The sequence below is a fragment of the Loxodonta africana genome, chromosome 10 (genome assembly GCF_030014295.1).
Source record: "Loxodonta africana isolate mLoxAfr1 chromosome 10, mLoxAfr1.hap2, whole genome shotgun sequence".
Taxonomy (NCBI): domain Eukaryota; kingdom Metazoa; phylum Chordata; class Mammalia; order Proboscidea; family Elephantidae; genus Loxodonta; species Loxodonta africana.
This window is the reverse complement of record NC_087351.1, coordinates 72,149,349-72,170,280: the sequence shown is the minus strand read 5'-3', so window position 1 is coordinate 72,170,280 and position 20,932 is coordinate 72,149,349. Positions and strand designations below refer to the sequence as shown.

Here is a 20,932-nt window from a genome sequence, read left to right as displayed (position 1 = left end):
TGCTTCTAGTGAAGAAATTACAATTACAATGGAAGCAATAAATAATTCATAATAATGATTAACGAATACTAAAAATCACAAAAGAATAAATACAATTACTTGTACCAGGCCCTGTGCATTTCACAGGTGTTTTTCGTTTAAAGTTCCCCACATGGCTTATAAGATGTCAGTTTGATGACTAAGGTGAGCCTGACCCAAGCCATGGTCTTTTCAATGGCCTCATATGAATGTGTAAACTGGACAATGAAACTGGAAAACCCAAGGAGAATTGATGTGTTTGAATGATGGTGTTGGTGAAGAACATTGACTGGCATGGACAGCCAAAAGAATGAACAAAACTGTCTTGGAAGAAGTACAGGCAGAATGCTTCTTAGAAGCGAGGATGGCAAGACTTGTCTCACGTACTTTGGACATGTTATCAGGAAGGACCAAACTCTGGAGAAGGATAGCATGCTTGGTAAAGTGGAGGGTCAACAAAAAAGAGGAAGACCCTCAACAAGAGGGATTTACACAGTTGCTACATCTATGGTCTCAAACATACCTACTTCTGTGAAGATGGCACAGAACCCAGCAACCTTTTGTTCTATTATACTTAAGGTCACTGTGAGTCTGAGCCAACTTGAAGGCATTTAACAAGAACATCAACAACATATTGTTTATGAGTACTGATAGGGGTACAGATAAAGCAATTTACTTGAGGTTGCAGACGGCAAAGCTATTGACTCCAACTTGGGTGGGTGCAGCTCCTGAGCCTGCCGTCCTACCCCTGCAGTTCACCTACAAGGTGGCTGTAAGACAGGGAGCAAAGGCCCTGAGATCAGAGTGTGCCTGCTTGAAAAATAACGAAGAGACTGGTGTCGTTAGAGGAGAAACAAGTAAAACAGAAAGACCATATTATAAGGGAGGTAATAGGGCATTGAGTGTAGAACCTAGAGACTTAGTAAGACAAGGAACAGAGGGGACCCCAAAATCTGCAAACAAAGTAACAAGAAATAGGCCAGGGCACAGAAACAAAGCCATTCCCCAGAACAATGGGACAGGGTATCTAAATATAGCCCACAAGCTTCTTTACAGTTGCCTTTCAGAAGCAGCTGGAGAAAACCACGCCCAGGGACAGGTCCAGAACATCCACCTGTGACCACTGTGTGATCTCCCACCAGGGGCAGTGAGGGGCTACAGCCCCAGGTGGGGAATCGAACCCGGGGAGCAGGAGACTGCGCAGGCGCGACATCCCATAAGTCCTGCTATGTTTTTTTTTTTTTTTTATGAATCCCAGAGGCCTCCAGGACAGGAGCCATCTTAGAAAGCTGTTGGCCTGCACCTTAGTTAACATATCCCCGCCTGTGCCTAGGAATAAACTTGAATCTTCCTTGCCCCCCACCCCCCAACCTTTAAAAACTTGGGCCTTTTATTCTGTGAGATGAGGGTATGCGTTGCTCCAGGCCCTCTTCTCCGCTTGCAAGCCTCTTCAATAAAGTTTTGCTCATGTGGAAAACTAAGTGCCTTATCTGCTCATTCTTGACCAGTGAGAGGCAAGAACCTTATTCTGGTAACAGCTGGAGCAACTCTTTCTCCTCCATCAGTGGTCAAGTGCCATTTGCTTTCCAAACTTTAGTTGACAGAGGCCAACTCAGGGACTGAATTAATTCGATGGAGGGGGGAAAAAAAAGGCAATCTAATGGTTTGTTCAGTTCATCTAGCTAAAATAAGAAAAAGATAAGAAGGAAGCTAAAGAGAAGGACAAAGTGAAGAAGGCTTTCAAAGGTTGGAACATTTATGTTTCCCTTGGTTTGGTTTTGGTTTTTGGTTTATAGACCCAACCTGAGGCTTGAAAACACTGAATATTTGCCCTCACAACAAGTAGCTGTTACACAATCATTCTTGCCATTACAAATCCTGTGGTACTGTCAAAAGTAACCTCTTGCCATGGAGCGGATTCCAATTCATAGCGACCCATAGGGTTTTCAAGGAGCGGCTCATGGATTCCAATTTCTGTCAACCTTTTGGTCAGCAGCCAAGCTCATAACCACTGCACCACCCGGGCTCCCACTGTATAGCTAAATAATAAAGCCACGCATATGCTTTGTTCCTATTTGCAACCGTTCTTGCAAGGTCCAAGGATCGCCCCTAGGGCGGGGACTCCCTCACCGCGCAGCGCGGCCCCGCCGGCCTCTGGGGAGGATCCGGACGTGCCCGGGCCGCCCCCCTTCTTGCCGGCGCTCTAGGCGGAGCCCGGGCTGCGCTGCTCCTCGCTAGGCCGTGATCCCTACGAGCTGCTGCGCGGCTCAGGCCCGGCCAGTCTTCCACCGGAGGAGCTGCGCGAGCACTGCCGCCATGAGCTGGGAGTTGCTGCTCGGGCTGTGTGCGCTGCTTCTGCTCGTGGTGCAGCTGCTGCGCTTCCTGCGGGCGGACGGCGACCTGACCTTAATGTGGGCCGAGTGGCAAGGGCGACGCCCAGGTGAGGCCCCGCCGCGACCCCTCAGAGCGGCGACGCTGCGCCTTTCCCAGGGGCTGCGGATGGGGGAGGAAGAGCCCGGGGCTGAGGAGGCTTTTTGCCCCTTTGTCTTCTCTCCTGGTCGGAAGATGGATTAAACACATTCTATGTTTTTTCTATGTGCTAGGCAGTGTACTTCAGACACATCATCTCTGACCTTTACAACAACCTTTACAGAGGCAGCATGACTGGCCTTATTTTCCAGATAAGGAAACTGTTGCTTAGAGAAATTAAATGACCTGTCAAGCCAGGCTCTGGATCCATAGGGGCTTGAAGATGGGAAGAGATGGAAGGGGAATGGCTTTTCCTGGACCAAGTTTTTGTATGAAAATACCCAAAGCATGTGACGAGGTTTGCTGAAGTGCTAGCTAGTAGCTCCGATGATGGATGCTTTCTACAAGTGTGGGGTGAGGTGGGTGGGGTCGTGGGGACCTTGGGGATGATGGGGACAGTGGTGTATATTGCTTCCAAGGAGGCGAAAATTGGCTTTTGGGGACCGAAAAAAAAATCTTAAATACTAGTATGATTTGTGTTCTTCCAAAGCTCAACCCTACCTGACAAAATCTTATTTCTTAGTATTTCATTTCTCCTTGGGGTATCACATACATGAGCAGCACTGACATTGACGAGTTCATGGAAGTTAGACAAAATGTGTGCAGGATCAGTGCTGCCAAACAATGGCAAATAGATGGCTGTGATTGGTGGACTTTGTCTCCATCAATTGCTCCATCTGAACTGCAGTGCTTTTGTGTTAACTTGGACTTTGAGATGTAAGTAAAAAGTTTATATTTTATTATTTAATTCTTCAAAAACTATTCAACCATCATAAGTGCTGAAGAGGAAAAATGCTGACAATATCTATATGACTGTTGTACCACTAATTTTGCTAGAAAAATAACAGTTTGCAGATTTTTAAGAAAAGTTTGATTACATTGCCATTATTATTTAAAAAAAAAAAAACAAAAAACCGTTGCCGTTGAGTCCGTCGTGACTCCTAGTGACCCTGTAGAACAGAGTAGAGCTGCCCCATAGAGTTTCCAAGGAGTCCCTGGTGGATTTGAAGTGCCCATCTTTTGGTTAGCAGCTGTAGCACTTAACCTCTAGGCCACCAGGGCTCCATTATTATTTTAGAGTTATATAAATTGCTAGTTTGTATATGTAATTTAATACTTTATAATTTATATAAACCTGTTACCGTTGAGTCCATTCTGACTTGTAGGGACCCTATAGGACAGAGTAAAACTGCCCTATAGGGTTTCCAAGGAGCAGCTGGTGAATTCAAAATGCCAGCCTTTTGGTTAACAGCTGAGCTCTTAACCACTGCGATAAGTAAATAAAAGTTGCTCGAAACATACAGATAGAAAGTTAAATGTTAATAGCTTTTAAATTTTAATTTAACTTTAATTTTTTAATTTAGCCTATTTTAAAGCATCATGGAATAAAAAGAATAAGCTTTATACATACCCCTTTAATGTATAAAGCATATACATTATAAAGTATAAAGCATAGATATATATAAACAGATATACAGTATGTGTGGTATTAATGTTTGATGAGCCAGTGATTAGGAAAAAAGTGTCTAAAAAAGCCCCCTTGTATGTGAGGGCATTGATGAAAAAAGGTTAAGTGAACATGGGGATAGGCTGGAAACATGGGCCGACTTTATCAAGGTACAAAAAATTATCTTCCTTGACTTCTTTATAAGTTTATCCTTTTTTTGTCACTTAAGAAAATAGATAACAATTACATAATATAAAATATATTTTAAAAATATAAAATTTTAAAAGTACAAAAGGATATATAGTGAAAAGTAAAGCTTTCTTCACCCTTGTTCCCCAGCCACCCAGTATGTCTTTCTGGCAGTAATTACCATTTCCTGCCTCTTGTGTATCCTGTCCTTCTAGGTCCCTGGGTGACACAAGTGGTTTGCAATCAGCTGCTAACCTAAAGGTCGGAGGTTTGAACCCACCCAGTGGCACCTCAGAATGAAGGCCTGGTGATAAAACCCTACGGAGCAGTTCTGTCCTGTAACATATGGGTCGCCATGAGTCAGAACTGATGCAATGGCAATGGGTTTGGTTTGGTTCTGGGTATCCTTCTAGAGGAATTCTCTGCATTTCCAAGCATTTACTTCACTTGTTGAAATATCAAAAAAAAAAACCAAACAAACCAACCCAGTGCTGTCGAGCTGATTCTGACTCAAAGACCCTACAGGACAGAGTAGAATTGCCCCATAGAGTTCCAAGGAGCACTTGGCGGATTCGAACTGCTGACCCTTTGGTTAGCAGCCGTAGCACTTAACCACTACACCACCATATAAGGATGACTAATTTTAGATATTACACTTAGATCCAGAAAGTGTGTTAAGATTAAGGCACAACACACATCCAAAAAGAAGAAAGGGCCAAAATCAAAGAATTAACCTTACAACTCGAACAAGTAGAAAGAAAGCAGCAAAAGAAGTCCTTGGGCACCAGAAGAAAGCAAATAATAAAAATTAGAGCAGAATTAAATGAAATAGAGAACAGAAAAACTACTGGAAGAGTTAATGAGACCAAAAGCTGATTCTTTGAAAAGAACAACAAAATCATTAAACTGTTGGCTAGACTGACAAAAGAAAAACAGTAGAGGAAGTAAAAAACCTGAATAAGAAATAAGATGGGCAATATCACAACAGACCCAACTGATATTAAAAGAATCATAACAGAATGCTATGAAAAATTGTACTCTAACAAATTTGAAAACCTAGAGGAAATGGACAAATTTCTAGATACACACTACCTACCTAAACTAATAAAAACAGAGGTAAGAACAACTAAATAAACTTATAACAAAAGAAGAGATTGAAAAGGTAATCAAAAAACTCCCAACAACAAAAAAAAAAGCCCTGGCCCTGATGGCTTCACTGGAGAATTCTTCCAAACTTCCAGAGAAGAGTTAACACCACTACTACTAAAAGTATGTCAGAACATAGTAAAGGATGGAATACTCTCATTCTATGAAGCCAGCATAACCCTGATACCAAAATTAGGAAAAGACATCACAAAAAAAGAAAATTACAGACCAATATCCCTAACGAATCCAGACGCAAATATCCTCAACAAAATTCTAGCCAATAGAATTCAACAACATATGAAAAAAATGATATATCATGAACCAGTGGGATTCTAACCAGGTATGCCGGGATGGTTTAACATTAGAAAAACAATCAGTGTAATCTATCACATAAATAAAACAAAAGAATCACATGCTCTCATCAATTGATGCAGAAAAGGTATTGGACAAAGTCCAACACCCATTCATGATAAAAACTGTTAGCAAAATAGAAATAGAAGGGAAATTTCTCAACATAATAAAGGGCATTTATATAAAGCCAACATCATTCTAAATGGAGAAAGTCTGAGAGCATTCTCCTTGAGAATGGGAACCAGACAAGGATGCCTGTTACCACCACTCATCCAACGTAGTGCTGGAGGTCCTAGCTAGAGCAGTTAGGCTAGAAAAAGAAATAAAGGGCACCCAAATTGGAAAGGAAGAAGTAAAAGTATCTATTTGCAGATGATATGACTTTATATACAGAAAACCCTGAAGAATCCACAAGAAAACTACTGGAACTAATAGATTTCAGGAGAGTATTGGTATACAAGATAAACATACAAAAATCAGTTGTATTCCTCTACACAAACAAAGAGAACTTTGAAGAGGAAATCACCAAATCAATACCATTTACAATGGACCCCAAGAAGCTAAAATACTTAGGAGTTAATCTAAGCAGAGACGTAAAAGACCTATACAAAGAAAGCTACAAGACACTACTGCAGGAAACCTGAAGAGAACTACATAAGTGGAAAAACATACCTTGCTCATGCATAGGAAGACTCAACATTGTGAAAATGCCTATTTTACCCAAAGCAATCTATAGATACAGTGCAGTCCTGATCCAAAATTCCAATGGCATTTTTTAATGAGGTGGAGAAACAAATCACCAACCTCACATGGAAAGGGAAGAGGCCCTGGATACGAAAAGCATTACTGAAAAGAACAAAGTGGGAGGCCTCTCACTACCTGATTTTAGAACCTCTTATACCCCCACAATAGTCAGAACAGCCTGGTACTGGTACAAGGACAGATATATAGACCAATGGAACAGAATCGAGAATCCAGACAAATTCATTCACCTATGAGCAACTGATATTTGACAAAGGCCCAAAGTGCATTAAATGGGGAAAAGACAGTCTCTTTAACAAATGGTGCTGACACAACTGGATATCCATCTGCAAAAAAATGAAACAAGACCCATACCTGCACACCATGCACAAAAACCAGCTCAAAATAGATCAAAGACCTAAATATAAAATCCAAAGCAATAAAGACCATGGAAGAAAAAATAGGGACAATGCTAGGAGCCCTAATACGTGGCATAAACAGTATACAAAACGTTACTAACAATGCACGACCACCAGAAGAGAAACTAGTTAACTGGGAGCTCCTAAAAATCAAATACTTACGCTCATCCAGAGACTTCATCAAAAGAGTAAAAAGACAACCTGCAGACTGGGAAAATTTTTTTGACTAGGACAAATCCGATCAGCCTCTGATGTCTAAAATCTATAAGGTACTGCAAAACCTCAACAACAAAAAGACAACCTAATTAAAAAATGGGCAAAGGATATAAACAGGCACTTCACCAAAGAAGACATTCACGCAGCTAACGGATACATAAGGAAATGCTCACGATCAGTAGCCATTAGAGAGATGCAAGTCAAAACTACAATGAGATACCATCTTACCCCAACAAGCCTGGCATTAATCCAAAAAACACAAAATAATAAATGTTGAAGAGGTTGTGCAGAGACTGGAACACTTATACACTGCTGGTGGGAGTGTAAAATGGTACAACCACTTTGGAAATCGATTTGGTACTTCCTTAAAAAGCTAGAAATAGAATTGCTATACGATCCAGCAGTCCTACTCCTTGGAATATATCCTACAGAAATGAGGGCCCTTATACGAATAGACACATGCACACCCATGTTCATTGCAGCACTGTTTATAATGGCAAAAAGATGGTAACAACCAAGGTGCCCAGCAATGGATGAATGGATAAATTATGGTATATTTTCACGATAGAATACTACGCAACGGTAAAGAACACTGATGAATCTGTGAAACATCTGATAACGTGGATGAATCTGGAAGGCATTATGCTGAGTGAAATTAGTCACAAAAGGACAAATACTGTATGAGACCACTATTATAAGAACTCAAGAAAAGGTTTAAATACAGAAGAAAACACTCTTTGATGGTTATGAGGGTGGGGAGGGAGGGAAAGGGGTATTCACTAATTAGATAGTAGACAAGAATTATTTTAGGTGACAGGAAGGACAACACACAATACAGGGGATGTCAGCACAACTGGAATAAACCAAAAGCTAAGAAGTTTCCTGAATACAAACACTTTGAGGGACAGAGTAGCAGGGGAAGTGGTCTGGGGACCATGGTTTTGGGGAACATCTAGGTCAATTGGCATAACAAAGTATATTAAGAAAAGGTTCTGCATCCCTCTTTGGTGAGTGGCATCTGGGGTCTTAAAAGCTAGCAAGTGGCCATGTGAGATGCATTAATTGGCCTCACCCCACCTAGAGCAAAAGAGGATGAAGAAGACCAAAGACACAAGGAAAGTATGAGCCCAAGAGACAGAAAGGGCCACATAAACCAGAGACTCCATCACCTGAGACTGGAAGAACTAGATGGTGCCAAGCTACCACCAGTGACCGCCATGACAGGGAAGGCAGTAGAGAACCCCTGATGGAGTAGGACAAAAGTGGGTTGCAGACCTCAAATTCTAATAAGACCAGACTGAACACTGGCCAACTAGAGCTTATGCAGGGGGTATGAGCAGAATAGTGAGGAAACCTGATGCCATGTCATGTGAGGGAAGGTAGTAGAAATTGGAGGTGTTTATTTAGCCTCAGAGAAGGAAGAGATGAGAGGGTTTAGGGAGGACTTCACAGCTGTCTTCAAATACATGGGGGGTTGTCATGGTAAGACAGGATTGGTTTATTATTTTTGACTCCAAAAGGGAAAACTGCTGCTGTTGGCTGCTGTTTGGTAGACGTTAAAGGCCCAGAGTCTGGGTATAAATAATGCGCTGATAACTGTTCTGAATATGGTTTGTGTACACACTCTTTTTTTTTATTAGGTAGGAGATATTTCCTTAGGATATTTAAATGTTTAACTCCAGACATTAAACCAAAAAAAAAAAAAAAACAAGCCCAGTGCTGTGGAGTCGATTCCAACTCATAGCAACCCTATAGGACAGAGTAGAACCACCCCATAGAGTTTCCAAAGAGTGCCTGGCGGATTTGAACTGCTGACCCTTTGGTTAGCAGCCGTAGCACTTAACCACTATGCCACCAGGGTTTCCCCCAGACATTATGTCTTCATATTTAATGGTGTTTTTTAAAGCTCTCCGATCTTTGATTTATAGGTGTAGTCCATAATCTCGTTTCTCACCTTAGTCCCCAATCCTTTCTTCATAGAATGGGAGCTGACTGATATGGTAGTGTGGGTGACTGGAGCATCAAGTGGAATTGGTGAGGAGCTGGCTTACCAGCTGTCTAAATTAGGAGTTTCTCTGGTGCTATCAGCCAGAAGAGTGGACGAGCTGGAAAGGGTGAAAAGAAAATGCCTTGGTAAGTAAATCTAAAACAATAATAATGCTTCCTAGAAATAAATCCTGGGTAACCAAAATCCAAACATAAATACAGTTTTGGGAATTTTAGGGGTAGAAGTAGGATTTTCTTGGGGAGAACTCTCCAGCTCTTAACATTCTAAGTGATTTGCCTGAAACCCTCTTTCTTTTGTTATCTCTTAATTGCCTGCCCTTCCCTTTTTCTTCTTTTTTTTTCTGCCACTTTTCTGCCTTGTTGCGTTAACTCTTGGCCTTGGAAAATGGCTACTGGTTCTCTCAAATGCTGTTGGATTTTTAGTGGCCGGGTGACTTTTAACATTCTTGTCTGAGGGGAAGCACAGTCTGATTTTTATGAATGGCATGTATGTATGTAAACATAAAATTTAATTAGAAAGCATCCTTACTAATTTTGCTAAAATGTCAGATATTAAAGTGACATGGGACATTGTAGGATTTTTTTGTTACAAAGGAAAAAAGAGCAGGAACGGAATTAGATATAAAAAATGCAACTTGGGTAATATCATTCATTTTCATATATAGGGCAACATTGTTAATATTTTTGCTTGTTTGTGTTTGGTGTAGTTATGTTCACATTGAAAGTAGCCTCAAGCAATATAGTTATTACTTGTCATGGAACATTTAGTACCTAAACTGAGATAATTTTGAATTTTTCAGCAGACCATTTTTGGTCTTCCACCTACCTGTCATGCTTTTAAAATCTGCTGATTGATCTAACCACTCCGAGACGGGAGTCAGTTGCCAGATTATAACTCAGTAAGGCCACAAGGCCTCTTTCACAGCATTGCTTTCAAAAGCCTCTTGTGTCATTGTCCTGGGCCACTTCTTAGTGTAGTTGCTCCTCCACTGCTGTGACCTGCAAGTCCCACACTGGCAGAATAGATGAACTGTGTCAGCATCTCTTAGCTGGAATAAAGCTGATTGGTTTCCTTTTATCTGTCAGCTCATTGGTGCAAACTTTTTCATTTCTTTTAATACATTTGATGTTTCTCAGTCTACTCTTTTGCGCATAAAGCCCTTATACCTCTTATTTTTTCTCTACTTTCTTTGTTTTTCTTATTGGCATTAGTTGTATTATTTCAAGGGTGGAGGCCCACAAAATTAGTTTCAGTTGTTCTTTTGATGAACAGAAATAAAACAGGGCCAGTCTTAGGCTGGGTTCTCTAGAGAAGCAAAATCAGTGAAATGTATGTGTGTGTGTGTGTGTATATATATATATGGAGAGAGAGAAAAATGGCTTGTGCAGTTGTAGAGGCTCAAAAGTCCTAAGTCTGTGGGTAAGGCTGGAGGATTCTCCTCACTCATGTAGCTGTACAGGCTGGCAAATCCAAGATTGGCAGGTCAGACAGCAGGCCTCTGGCTCACAGGCTGCAGGGGCCGATAAATCCCAAGATCAGCAGATAAGATGGCAGGCTGCTGGCTTACAGGCTTTGGAGGCTGACGAATCCCAAGATCAGCAGATAAAATGTCAGGCTGCTGGTTCACAGGCTGCGGAGGCTAATGAATCCTAAGATCGGCAGGTAAGCTGCTAGCTCAAGTCCCAAGAACTGGAGGTCAGATGAGGAGCCAGCTGTGGTATCCAGAGCGTGCAAGAGTGTGCAAGCTTTGCCAGAAAGTTCACATATATTGCATGCAGGCCACACCTCCAAGGAAACTCCCATTCAGCTGATTGGCTGCCCATAGCAGATATCATCATGGAGGTGGCTACGTCATTGAATAGCTGCCAAACTACATCATAATTGCCAAACCACTGAGAATCATGGCCCAGCCAAGTTGACACACAACCTTAACCATCACATCTTCGTTTGCCTTTTGGAATCTTAACCTCTGGAGGGAAGCTTGTATATATCATTTAGCTGTCAGACTCTGAGCTTCTTACTGATTTTAAGCATAATTAGAGAAGAATGTGTGTAAAAGAACAACAAATATTTGTGAGTTGATCACAAAACAAAATGCACTTTATACTTCTAAAGAAATTGTTCTAAAATGTTCAGTTTTTTTAGCTTGTAGTATAAGCTTGATTTCTGCAGTCTGTTCCAAGGTTAGACTGTATATTTTCAAGTTGAAGCGAGCCATCTCACTTACTGTGAACTCAGTCAGCTTTTTGCCCGATAAGGTGCCACCATATTTCCGCCAGTCCTCTTCTTCATCACTGAGAGAAACTCTTCCTTAGGGTCACCCAGAAATGAGTTAGTTGCCAATTCTCATTAAATAACTTAATGTGAGTAGCAAGGAGTATGATTGAATGATGGCATGACTTTCACACTAATTTTTAAGTATCTTTGTTTAGAGAATGGCAATTTAAAAGGAAAAGATATACTTGTTTTGCCCCTTGACCTGACCAACACAAGTTCCCATGAAGTGGCTACCAAAGCTGTTCTCCAGGAGTTTGGTAAAGTAAGTAGCATTTGGATTGATATGGTCTTGCTTTGAAGTAGCTGCAGGAGATTCCCATCTGTGGTGCTGTCATTAACGGGGCTTTAGGCAAACGAGATCCATGCAGTGACAGCTGGCCCATGAGTTGGGCATCTTAATCTTTTGTGAGTTTTTGACTTTAGGTAATGAGTACTTTCTATACCCTAACAAGCTCTAATTTCTCCGTGTAGAACAAAGGAAGCTGAAAGTTCATTGTTGCTTTGATTTTTATGATGTTTGTTACCTTTCATAAAGTCACTTAAAATGGGAATTTAATTCCATAGTTAATTTTATTGATTCTTCATTTTTTTCCATTTAGTTGTTTTGCTTAAATTGCTGACTTCTGGAACTACACCATTGTTCTGTTGATTCTTCAAGTTATACCCAAAGTGTCTCTTTTCTGATTTTATTTAACTAGATTGACATTCTGGTCAACAATGGTGGACGATCCCAGCGTTCTTTGTTTGTGGACACCAGCCTGGATGTCTACAAGGAGCTAATAGACCTTAACTATCTAGGGACAGTGTCCTTGACAAAGTGTGTTCTGCCTCACATGATTGAGAGGAAGCAAGGAAAGATTGTTACCGTAAACAGCCTCATGGGTATCCTTTCTGTGTCCCTTGCCAGTGGGTACTGCGCCAGCAAACACGCTCTTCGGGTAAGGCTGCTCAAATTACACTCCGATAGAACTGATATAAACATGTATATCTCTTGTGAGGTATATGGCCATCCCTGCATGAGATTATTGGAACTGGGAAGTGATGTAGGGAGACAGGAAGACAGATTTTGGTAGAGGGTGTCCCCTGTAGATGCTAAAAAACACTTGAGCCACACATGCCTCTGACTTACTCAGCACACATCTATTGAGTACTTACACTGGAGTATGCACTGTAATGGACCATGGGGATATAAAGATGAGAAGATACGGCCCCTGCCCTCAAGAAGTGTACAGTCTAGCCAGCATGTCACCCTTCACCTTATCTCATTCCTACCACATCTTCATGGCAAATTGGGCATCTGCCCTGCTCCCTTCTACACACACTTCAGGTGTAACTTTTCTCCTCATTTCTGTGACTTTTTCTCTCTTGTCCTTGGTGTTTATCTTACCTGGTTTAATTACATAAGCATGCCAGGAATAGGAAGAGTCCATTGGATGATTTGCCCTTGGCCTCGTATCTCTCCTGGTACTAGCCCTGACTCTATTTACCCTGGTTTTAGTGGAAGAGAGGCTAGGAGAAAAGATTTGGATTGTAGAACTTAGATGTATTAGAAATGAAAATATTTTTAATGTTAGCTTAAGAGTAGATAAGAAGAAATGTTATTAAACTATTTGAAAAAAAAAAAAAAACTCACCATCGAGTCGATTCTGACTCGTAAGACTGTATAGGACAGAGTAGGACTGCCCAATAGGCTTTTCACGGAGTGGTTGGTGGGTTCAAACTGCTGACCCTTTGGTTAGCAGCCGAGCTATTAACCACTGCACCACCAGGTCTCCGTATAATATGGAACAAACTAAGTCATAAGGCCAATAGGAGGAGAATGATGAGAGGGAATACAATTTATAATTAATGCTGTTGAAAGTTAACTGAAGTAGAAAGTTTCACTGTTGGAATGATGAGGTGCAGTAGCTAGATGGGCATCATAGTTTCATGAAAGTTTGAAGCTTTGAAACATCTTTCTGTTGTGAGGAGCAGACAACTGCAGAAATAAATGAAGCAGAATGCACTGATGATTTCTTCATATTTAGTAACGAGCTATCAGTCACTTCCTGCAGAGCAATAAGGGAGGGTAGTCACCCTGTCTTTTTGGCAACAAGCATCTCTTACGACAGGCAGGATGCTGTCAGTAAAACACAGGCAAGTTGCGTGGTCTGCCTTCTGCTCTCACTGTTTTCTTACCGGACTTGATCCTCTGATAGGACGTGGCAGGTTGAAACACTAGTTAGTTATACCAGTATCTGAACACAGAGATGAAGAGGCTCTTTTTGAGGAGTACGTTTCCTTCCCAGCTTCCCAGAAAAGTATAGAGTGAACTTGTTTATCATTGAAGAGTTTACATACTGTACTAGAAGTGATTTCAAACAAGGAGAGGTTTTTGTCTGATGCATTGGTTTGCATGGTCCTCTCTCCTCTTGCTATAAAAGAGCATAAGGTTAAAGGTATGGGAATTCTTCATTCATTAACCAAGAATTTTTTTGGGGGAGGGTCCATTTCTGAGTCAGGCACTGTGTTAGGCTCTGACAGCGTGAACCTTCCTCATAGGCCCTGTGTTGGGAGCGGCATTAATGTTTAATGTTGATGTATCACATATGAACGTGGGTGAGGTATTTAGGCTTTTCAGTAGTTAACCCAGCCTTGTAGCAACAATGTTGCTATTGTTTTTTTGTAGCAACAATGTTGCTATTGTTGTTAGGTGTTGTCCAGTGGGTTCCCACTCATAGTGACCCTGTGTGCAACAGAATGAGACACTGTCCGGTCTTGTGCCATCCTCAGAATGGTTGTTAAGCTTGAGCCCCTTGTTGCAGCCACTGTGTCAATCCATCTCATTGAGGGTCTTCCACTTTTTCGATGACCCTTTACTTTACCAAGCATGATGTCCTTCTCTAGGGACTGATCCCTCCTGATAGCATATCCAAAGTATGTGAGATGTAGTCCTGCCATCTTTGCTTCTAAGGAGCATTCTGGCTGTATTTCTTCCAAGAAAGATTTGTTCATTCATTTGGCAGCCCATGGTATATATATTTTTTGCCAGCACCATAATTCAAAGACGTCAGTTCTTCTTTCATCTTCCTTATTCATTGTCCAGCTTTTGCATGTGTATGAGGCGATTGAAAGCACCATGGCTTGGGTCAGGTGCACCTTTCTTCTCAAAATGGCATCTTTGCTTTTCAACACTTTAAGGAGGTCTTTTGCAGCAGATTTGCTCAATGCAATACGTCCTTTGACTTCTTGACTGCTTGGTTCCATGGGTGTTGATTGTGGATCCAAGTAAAATGAAATCCTTGACATCTTCAATTTTTTCTCCATTTATCATGATGTTGCTTATTGGTCCAGTTGTGAGGATTTTTGTTTTCTTTATGTTGAGGTGTAATCCAAATTTAAAGCTCTGGTCTTTGGTCTTCATCAGTAAGTGCTTCAAGTCCTCTTCACATTCAGCCAACAAGGTTGTGTCATCTGCATAACGCAGGTTATTAATGAGTCTTCCCCCAATCCTGATGCCCTGTTTTTCTTCATATAGTCCAGCTAGCTTCTCAGATTATTTACTCCGGATACAGATTGAATAAGTATGATGAAAGGATACAACTCTGACTTGCACCTTTCTTGACTTTAAACCACACAGTATCTCCTTGTTCTGTTTGAACAGTTGCGTCTTGATCTAAATGCAGGTTATTCATAAGCACAATTAAGCATTCTGGAACTCCCATTCTTTGCAGTATTATCCATAATTTGTTATGATCCACACAGTTAAATACCTTTGCATAGACAATGAAACACAGGTAAACTTCTTTCTGGTATTCTCTGCTTCTAGCCAGGATCTATCTGACATCAGCAGTGATATCCCTGGTTCCACGTCTTCTTCTGAATCCGGCTTGAGCTTCTGGCAGTTCCCTGTCCATGTACTGCTGCAGCTGCTGTTGAGTGATTGTTAGCAAAATTTTACTTGGGTGTGATAATGTAGTCTTGGAAAATTTCCCAATTTAGGAAAAGAAATGAGGGGAAATAGAATCTCTATTTACTACCTACTGATTTAATGATGTTCAACAAACAGACAAAAAAAAAAAAAAAGAAATGGCCAGTGTCTTTAATTTTAGAAGGGCTAGCTGGTTTTTACTGAAGTCATTCAGTAGACAGTCGTATTACATTTTTAACTACCTTCTTATTACCCAAAAAAGATAAAAGCTTGGTACCTTATTTATCTACTGCTGCTGTAACAGAAATTTATTTCCTCACAGTTTAGGGAGCTAAAAGTCCAAATTCAGGGTGCTGGCTCTAGGGGAAGGCTTTCTCTCTGTCAGCTCTGGGGGAAGGTCCTTATTCCTTGTCTCCTTCATGATCTTCATGGGGCATTATATCTATCTTCTCCCATCTCTGCTCCCCTCACCTGCTTCTTTAATCTGTTTTATCTCAAAAGAGATTGACTTAAGTTATACTCTACCGTAATATAGTCTCATTAACAACAACAACAATTCCTAAATGGAATTATAACCACAGGTATAGGGATTAGGATTTATAACACTTATTTTGCGGGACTTGATTCAATCCATAACATTTGGTGACACTAATTCAGTCTGTTGAAATAGTAAAATAATGAATTGAAAAAAATTGAGTTCTTCATGATAATTCGTCAAGTACTAACCCCTTCCTGTTCCTCCTTACGCCAAATGTTGGCACTTTAGACCACTGTGAGTGATAAAAATAAACCCAACCTCAGTGATTTTCAATGGAGAACATACACATGCCCCTTTTGGAGTGGGGACATGGGGACTGGTGTGAGGAGGGTGTATCAGAATCTCCAGGTATAGTTTTTCACCTCTCTAGGGCCTGCGTACTGTAGAAATCACTAATGTCAGGAGCAGACACAACCAAAGGGTTGTGGGTCATTCATATCCAGACAGAGCTGAGAATGTCTGTTTTAGATTGCCTTCAGTCTTCAGGTTAAAAATGCCTAATAAACTTGCACAGTTATACTATCTGTCCTTTACTCAGGCATTTCAGAACATATTTTTTGATAAATGGGTTACTGTTGTCCACCTGTAGAAAACATGAGATCTGTATCTGCATTTAATTTTATTTCTTAAAAAAAAATTTTTTTTTGGCCCGTTAGGGTTTTTTTAATGGCCTCCGATCTGAACTTGGTGCATATCCAGGTATAACAATTTCTAACATTTGCCCGGGACCTGTGCAATCAAATATTGTGAAGAATGCCTTGACTGAAGAAGTGATGAAGGTAAACAGTTCTAGCTGGGAAATAATTTGAATGCTTTAATAGGTACATATTGGTGTTGTATTACTACATCTTAGGGTTTTCTTGTTAGAACTGCTTATGAATTATTCACAAAACTTAAAATCATGAAAATTGTGAAGGTTAGCTGAATGCTTTGGCATCCAGTTTTAATAAAGGTTAATGAAATTGCTAAGCTATCCCTTATAAGTAATCCACAATTATTTAGTATTTGAGAAACCCAGTTTCTACCAATTCACAAATTGTAGCAACATTCAAAGAGTCTTTGTAGCTGAATTTGAGTATATTAAATCTTATCGGGAGTTTTTGAGGGATTCTGTTGCAGGCACTTAGAAAAAGCCTGTTGAACTGTGATTATTTTTGGTTTGCCTCACCAAGGCCTGTGCTCCCCTCAGCTCACGGATTACACACGGTGATCTATCAGATGCTAGCGGGTTTCTTGTGAAGAATCCAGTATCACTCAGTAATATGAAATCCCTTTCAAGATCACGAAGCTTCTTCCGTGCAGATTCATTTTTACTAGGCAGAAATATGCTTCTATGTAAATGTTCACAGATAGAATTTACATTTTCACTTTCTCTAGACACTCCGAGGTAAAAATGGAAAATGCACCTAATTGGAATCAAGACAAGGTCTGTGAAATAGCTTGGATAGATAACTCAGCATTCGCTTTAATTTTTTTGATTTTCTCAGTCTGTAGGTAACGATGGAGATCAGTCCTACAAGATGGCAACCAGTCGTTGTGTGCGGTTGATGTTAATCAGTATGGCCAATGATTTGAAAGAAGTTTGGATCTCGGATCACCCTTTTTTGTTATTGGCATATTTGGGCCAATATATGCCAACCTTGACCTGGTGGCTAAGCAGCAAGTTAGGGAAGAGAAGGATCGAGAATTTCAGGAGTGGTATGGTAAGACCAACTTACATGTTCCTTAATAGTGCATGTCAATCTTGCAGGAAAGTACAACATTTTCTAGTGCTTAAAAAACTTTTACTACCCCTCTGCCAACCTCATGATATAAATTTTAAAGAAGTATTTTATCCCTAGGCATATCTGCTGGTGTACTATAAATTATTACTGGTCTTGGAAAAAGAAGTTTTTTACAAGGTAAAATCAAAGATTGATTGGAATCAAAGACTGCAGATTTATGCTACACTTACTGTTCGACCAGTGCATGTTAAAATTTGCTCGTGGAGTACCTGAAACAGTGCTCCATAAATTTTTCGTTCAGAGCCATTTAGAATTTTAGGAAGGAGAGCATCTGCTTTAATTCAGGGATTCTGCCTACACTCTGTCTTTGACCACTTGCATTGTCTATTTCTGACTTCCCTCAGATCTAGTCTGTAACAGATGGGATTCCCTCTGCCCAAAATGCTCTTTTCTCTCTCCTTCCTGCAAAGTTCTACCTAACCTACAATCTCAGCTCAGGTGTCCCCTTGGGGTGATACTGTGCCTCCCCTCCTGCTTCTGCCGAGAACCGGGTGCACCTCAGACCCCGTGTTTGCCACTGTCAAAGTATTTACTGCACTGTCGAAACAGACACATTACACTGAGTAGTACTGCTTCCTTTTACCTTGTTCCGGAAGTTCCCTGCACATCTAAGACGTGCCTGTGTCCATGTCCAAGAAAATACACTGAGTACTCATTCCTTCAGCACTCATTCTTACAGCAAACGGGGAATATTATTAACTATTTCTGAGAAAATTAGGACTATGAAAAGAGCTTAATGTATACACAGCATAGGAAATGTTGAGTTAAGCCAGAACTTACAGATTATGGTTATACAAAGAAAGTTCATTGTTGCTCATGGCTTTTATTGTTAAAGAATTTTTTTCAGTGATTGTTAGTACCTTTTTTAGAAACCAACCAATAGGAATTGATATATATATAAAAGAATTAAAAAATGGGATATCTTATGTACCATTATATATAAAAAAATATATATATATATTTATATATACTCTACCATTATTTAAGCAATCTACTAATGGTTAGAAATTTAATTGTTCCAACTTTTTGCAGAACAGGTTAAATGGCTGAAAATGAATTACAGGAAAAAAAGTGAAAAACAAACAAATCTCTTACAGAGATTTAAACGTTATAAAACTGTTCCATGATGCACTAAAATGTCCAGAGCTTGAAAAATCATGAAAGGACTATTCATTTTCTACCAGGTTGTCACGTGGACCAGTGTGCTGGTGAAGGTGGGAGTTGGTAGTGTGGGGCTGGTTCTAAAGATAGAACTTCATCAAAGATTGCGCCTGAGTTTTAAATTTGGAGGACAGCTGATATAGTGCCATCCATCGTGTCCAGTGATGGATAAGGGTTGGGAGGGAAGGCCAACCTACTAAGTGAGGTGACAGGGCATCCTGGTAAAGAACAGGGAGCCTGATGCCAGGCTTAAAAAAAACCTAAAAAACAAACCAGTTGCTGTTGAGTCGATTCTGACTCATGGAGACTCCATGTTCAAATCCACCTCATGACCATAGGAAAGTTACTTCTCTATAACTCAATTTCCCCATCTGTAAAATGGAGACTGATGATGATACGGTTGTTATGGGAATTAAATGAGTTAGTACAGTAAACGGCACTGGTTTTTTTTAGTACAGTAAAAGCTGTGAAAGCCAGAACCTCTGTAAGGTGGAAATCTGTCAGAAGGAAAACTCGGGGGTGTTTATGAGGTAGGATTTTTAATAGAGAGCGATAGAAAAGTGGTAGGACTGTGTGCTCCCTGTCAAAGGCAGAAAGCTTTCGAGACCTGGATAAATAAGGCAGTCCCATCGAGTTCCTGCTCTCATTGGTTTCACTGTATGTGGAAAGCTCTTAAAAAACACAGTCTGGAGTGTTAGGCTAGTTTACTGTTAGCTGTTATGCTTTTATTTGCTTTCTGATCCTGAGTTTGATGGTAGCACCATCATTTTATATAGATAGTGAAGATGAAAGACCTAAATAATATGACAGAGAAAGAATGCATTATAGAAATAATTGTTTTGGAAGGGGAAGTGGGCCAGGGACTAGAGAGTTTCAGTCCCACCGTAGTAGTTGTTGGAGTTCCTATGTGGTGCAAATGGTTAATGTGCTTAGCTGCTAACTGAAAGGTTGGAGGTTTGAGTCTACCCAGAGGTGCCTTGGGAGAAAGGCCTGGTTATCTACTTCTGGAAAATCAGCGCTTGAAAGCCTGGGGAGCAGAGTTTTACTTTGACACCCATGGGGTTGCCATGAGCTGGAATGACATGACAGTAGCTGATTTTGTTAGGGATCAGGAACACTAGCTGTACTGAATTTTGTTATCACGGTTTTTTTTTCCTTAGTGCAAATTCTTAAAAGTGGCAAGTGTACATCCTCCCAAGTGAAATGTCATCTTAGGGATTATTAACTTGCCTTATTTTACTCTTTAAGCAATATACTAAAAGTTCACAAATCATTTTAGAATTACCCATCAAATATTTCAATTCTAAATACTCTGACCTATTTTTTGTATTAAGGCAAGTCAGTGTAGGTAGTATACACTGGCCCAAAAGAGTAATAATAGAGAATTCAGCATTTAAGAAATGGCATGAGCAGATGTTAGTATTTATTTCCAGAGAGAGAGAATGATGCTAAGAGATTTTTTTTTTTGGTAGATCTAGAATTTTGGTTGATTTTTATTCTAACGTAAGCATTTTCCCAGGTTTTGTAAACACTCATAACATGGAGTCATAATGAAGGAATTGTTGAAACTGGAGTAAATATAAGAAGGGACTGACTCATGTTACTGCCACTTTATTACAGGATGCAGATTTCTCTTACTTTAAACCCTTGAAGAAAAAACATGACTGAAGGAACACTTGGACTCTTCAGCCACTGGAGAGAGATGGAAAACATGAAAACAACAGTCTCATAGTCTGAAGACTAATCTGTAATTTTCCTTTTTAATAGATTTAACTTTCCTTTCAACATATAATAAATAATAAAAGATTGCCATGCATCTTGCAGTAAAGATATTAGTACATACTACATTCTTGGATAAAAAGAGCATTTTAAAATGCTCCAGTATAAAAAATAATAAAAGATTGCCATGCATCTTACAGTAAAGATATTAGTACATACTACATTCTTGGATAAAAAGAGCATTTTAAAATGCTCCAGTATATATACTAAAAATCTAGATTAGCAGAATGGTAACCAAAGAATTCATTTATCATACATGTATGGACTATTTCTCACGAGGCAGAGTGCTGGGTCATGTGCAAATACAAAGAAGTTTCTGAAACAGTTGATAATTACACAAGTGACTGTAATTTGAAACAGTAGGCAGGACTTATAGTAATTATTATTGTTACCCGAATAGGGTCTGTGCCCTGGAGCTG

At 40.1% G+C, this 20,932-nt stretch overlaps 1 protein-coding gene across 1 annotated transcript; it reads left to right on the top strand.

The window, feature by feature from the left end:
* The first annotated feature begins 2,230 nt into the window (after positions 1 to 2,230).
* Positions 2,231 to 20,932, top strand: DHRS7 (dehydrogenase/reductase 7). Its single transcript, XM_003408687.4, has 7 exons — positions 2,231 to 2,458; positions 9,037 to 9,189; positions 11,497 to 11,603; positions 12,040 to 12,279; positions 16,446 to 16,568; positions 17,277 to 17,492; positions 20,355 to 20,932. The coding sequence occupies exons 1-7, from the start codon at positions 2,335 to 2,337 to the stop codon at positions 20,400 to 20,402; spliced, it is 1,011 nt and encodes a 336-aa protein (XP_003408735.1). The 5' UTR covers positions 2,231 to 2,334; the 3' UTR covers positions 20,403 to 20,932.

Coding starts and splice junctions, on each gene's coding strand:
- DHRS7 (XM_003408687.4), top strand. CDS start 2,335: ATGAGCTGGGAGTTGCTGCTCGGGCTGTGTGCGCTGCTTCTGCTCGTG. Junction 2,459..9,036: donor GTGGCAAGGGCGACGCCCAG/GTGAGGCCCCGC, acceptor CTTTCTTCATAG/AATGGGAGCTGACTGATATG. Junction 17,493..20,354: donor AGAATTTCAGGAGTGGTATG/GTAAGACCAACT, acceptor ACTTTATTACAG/GATGCAGATTTCTCTTACTT.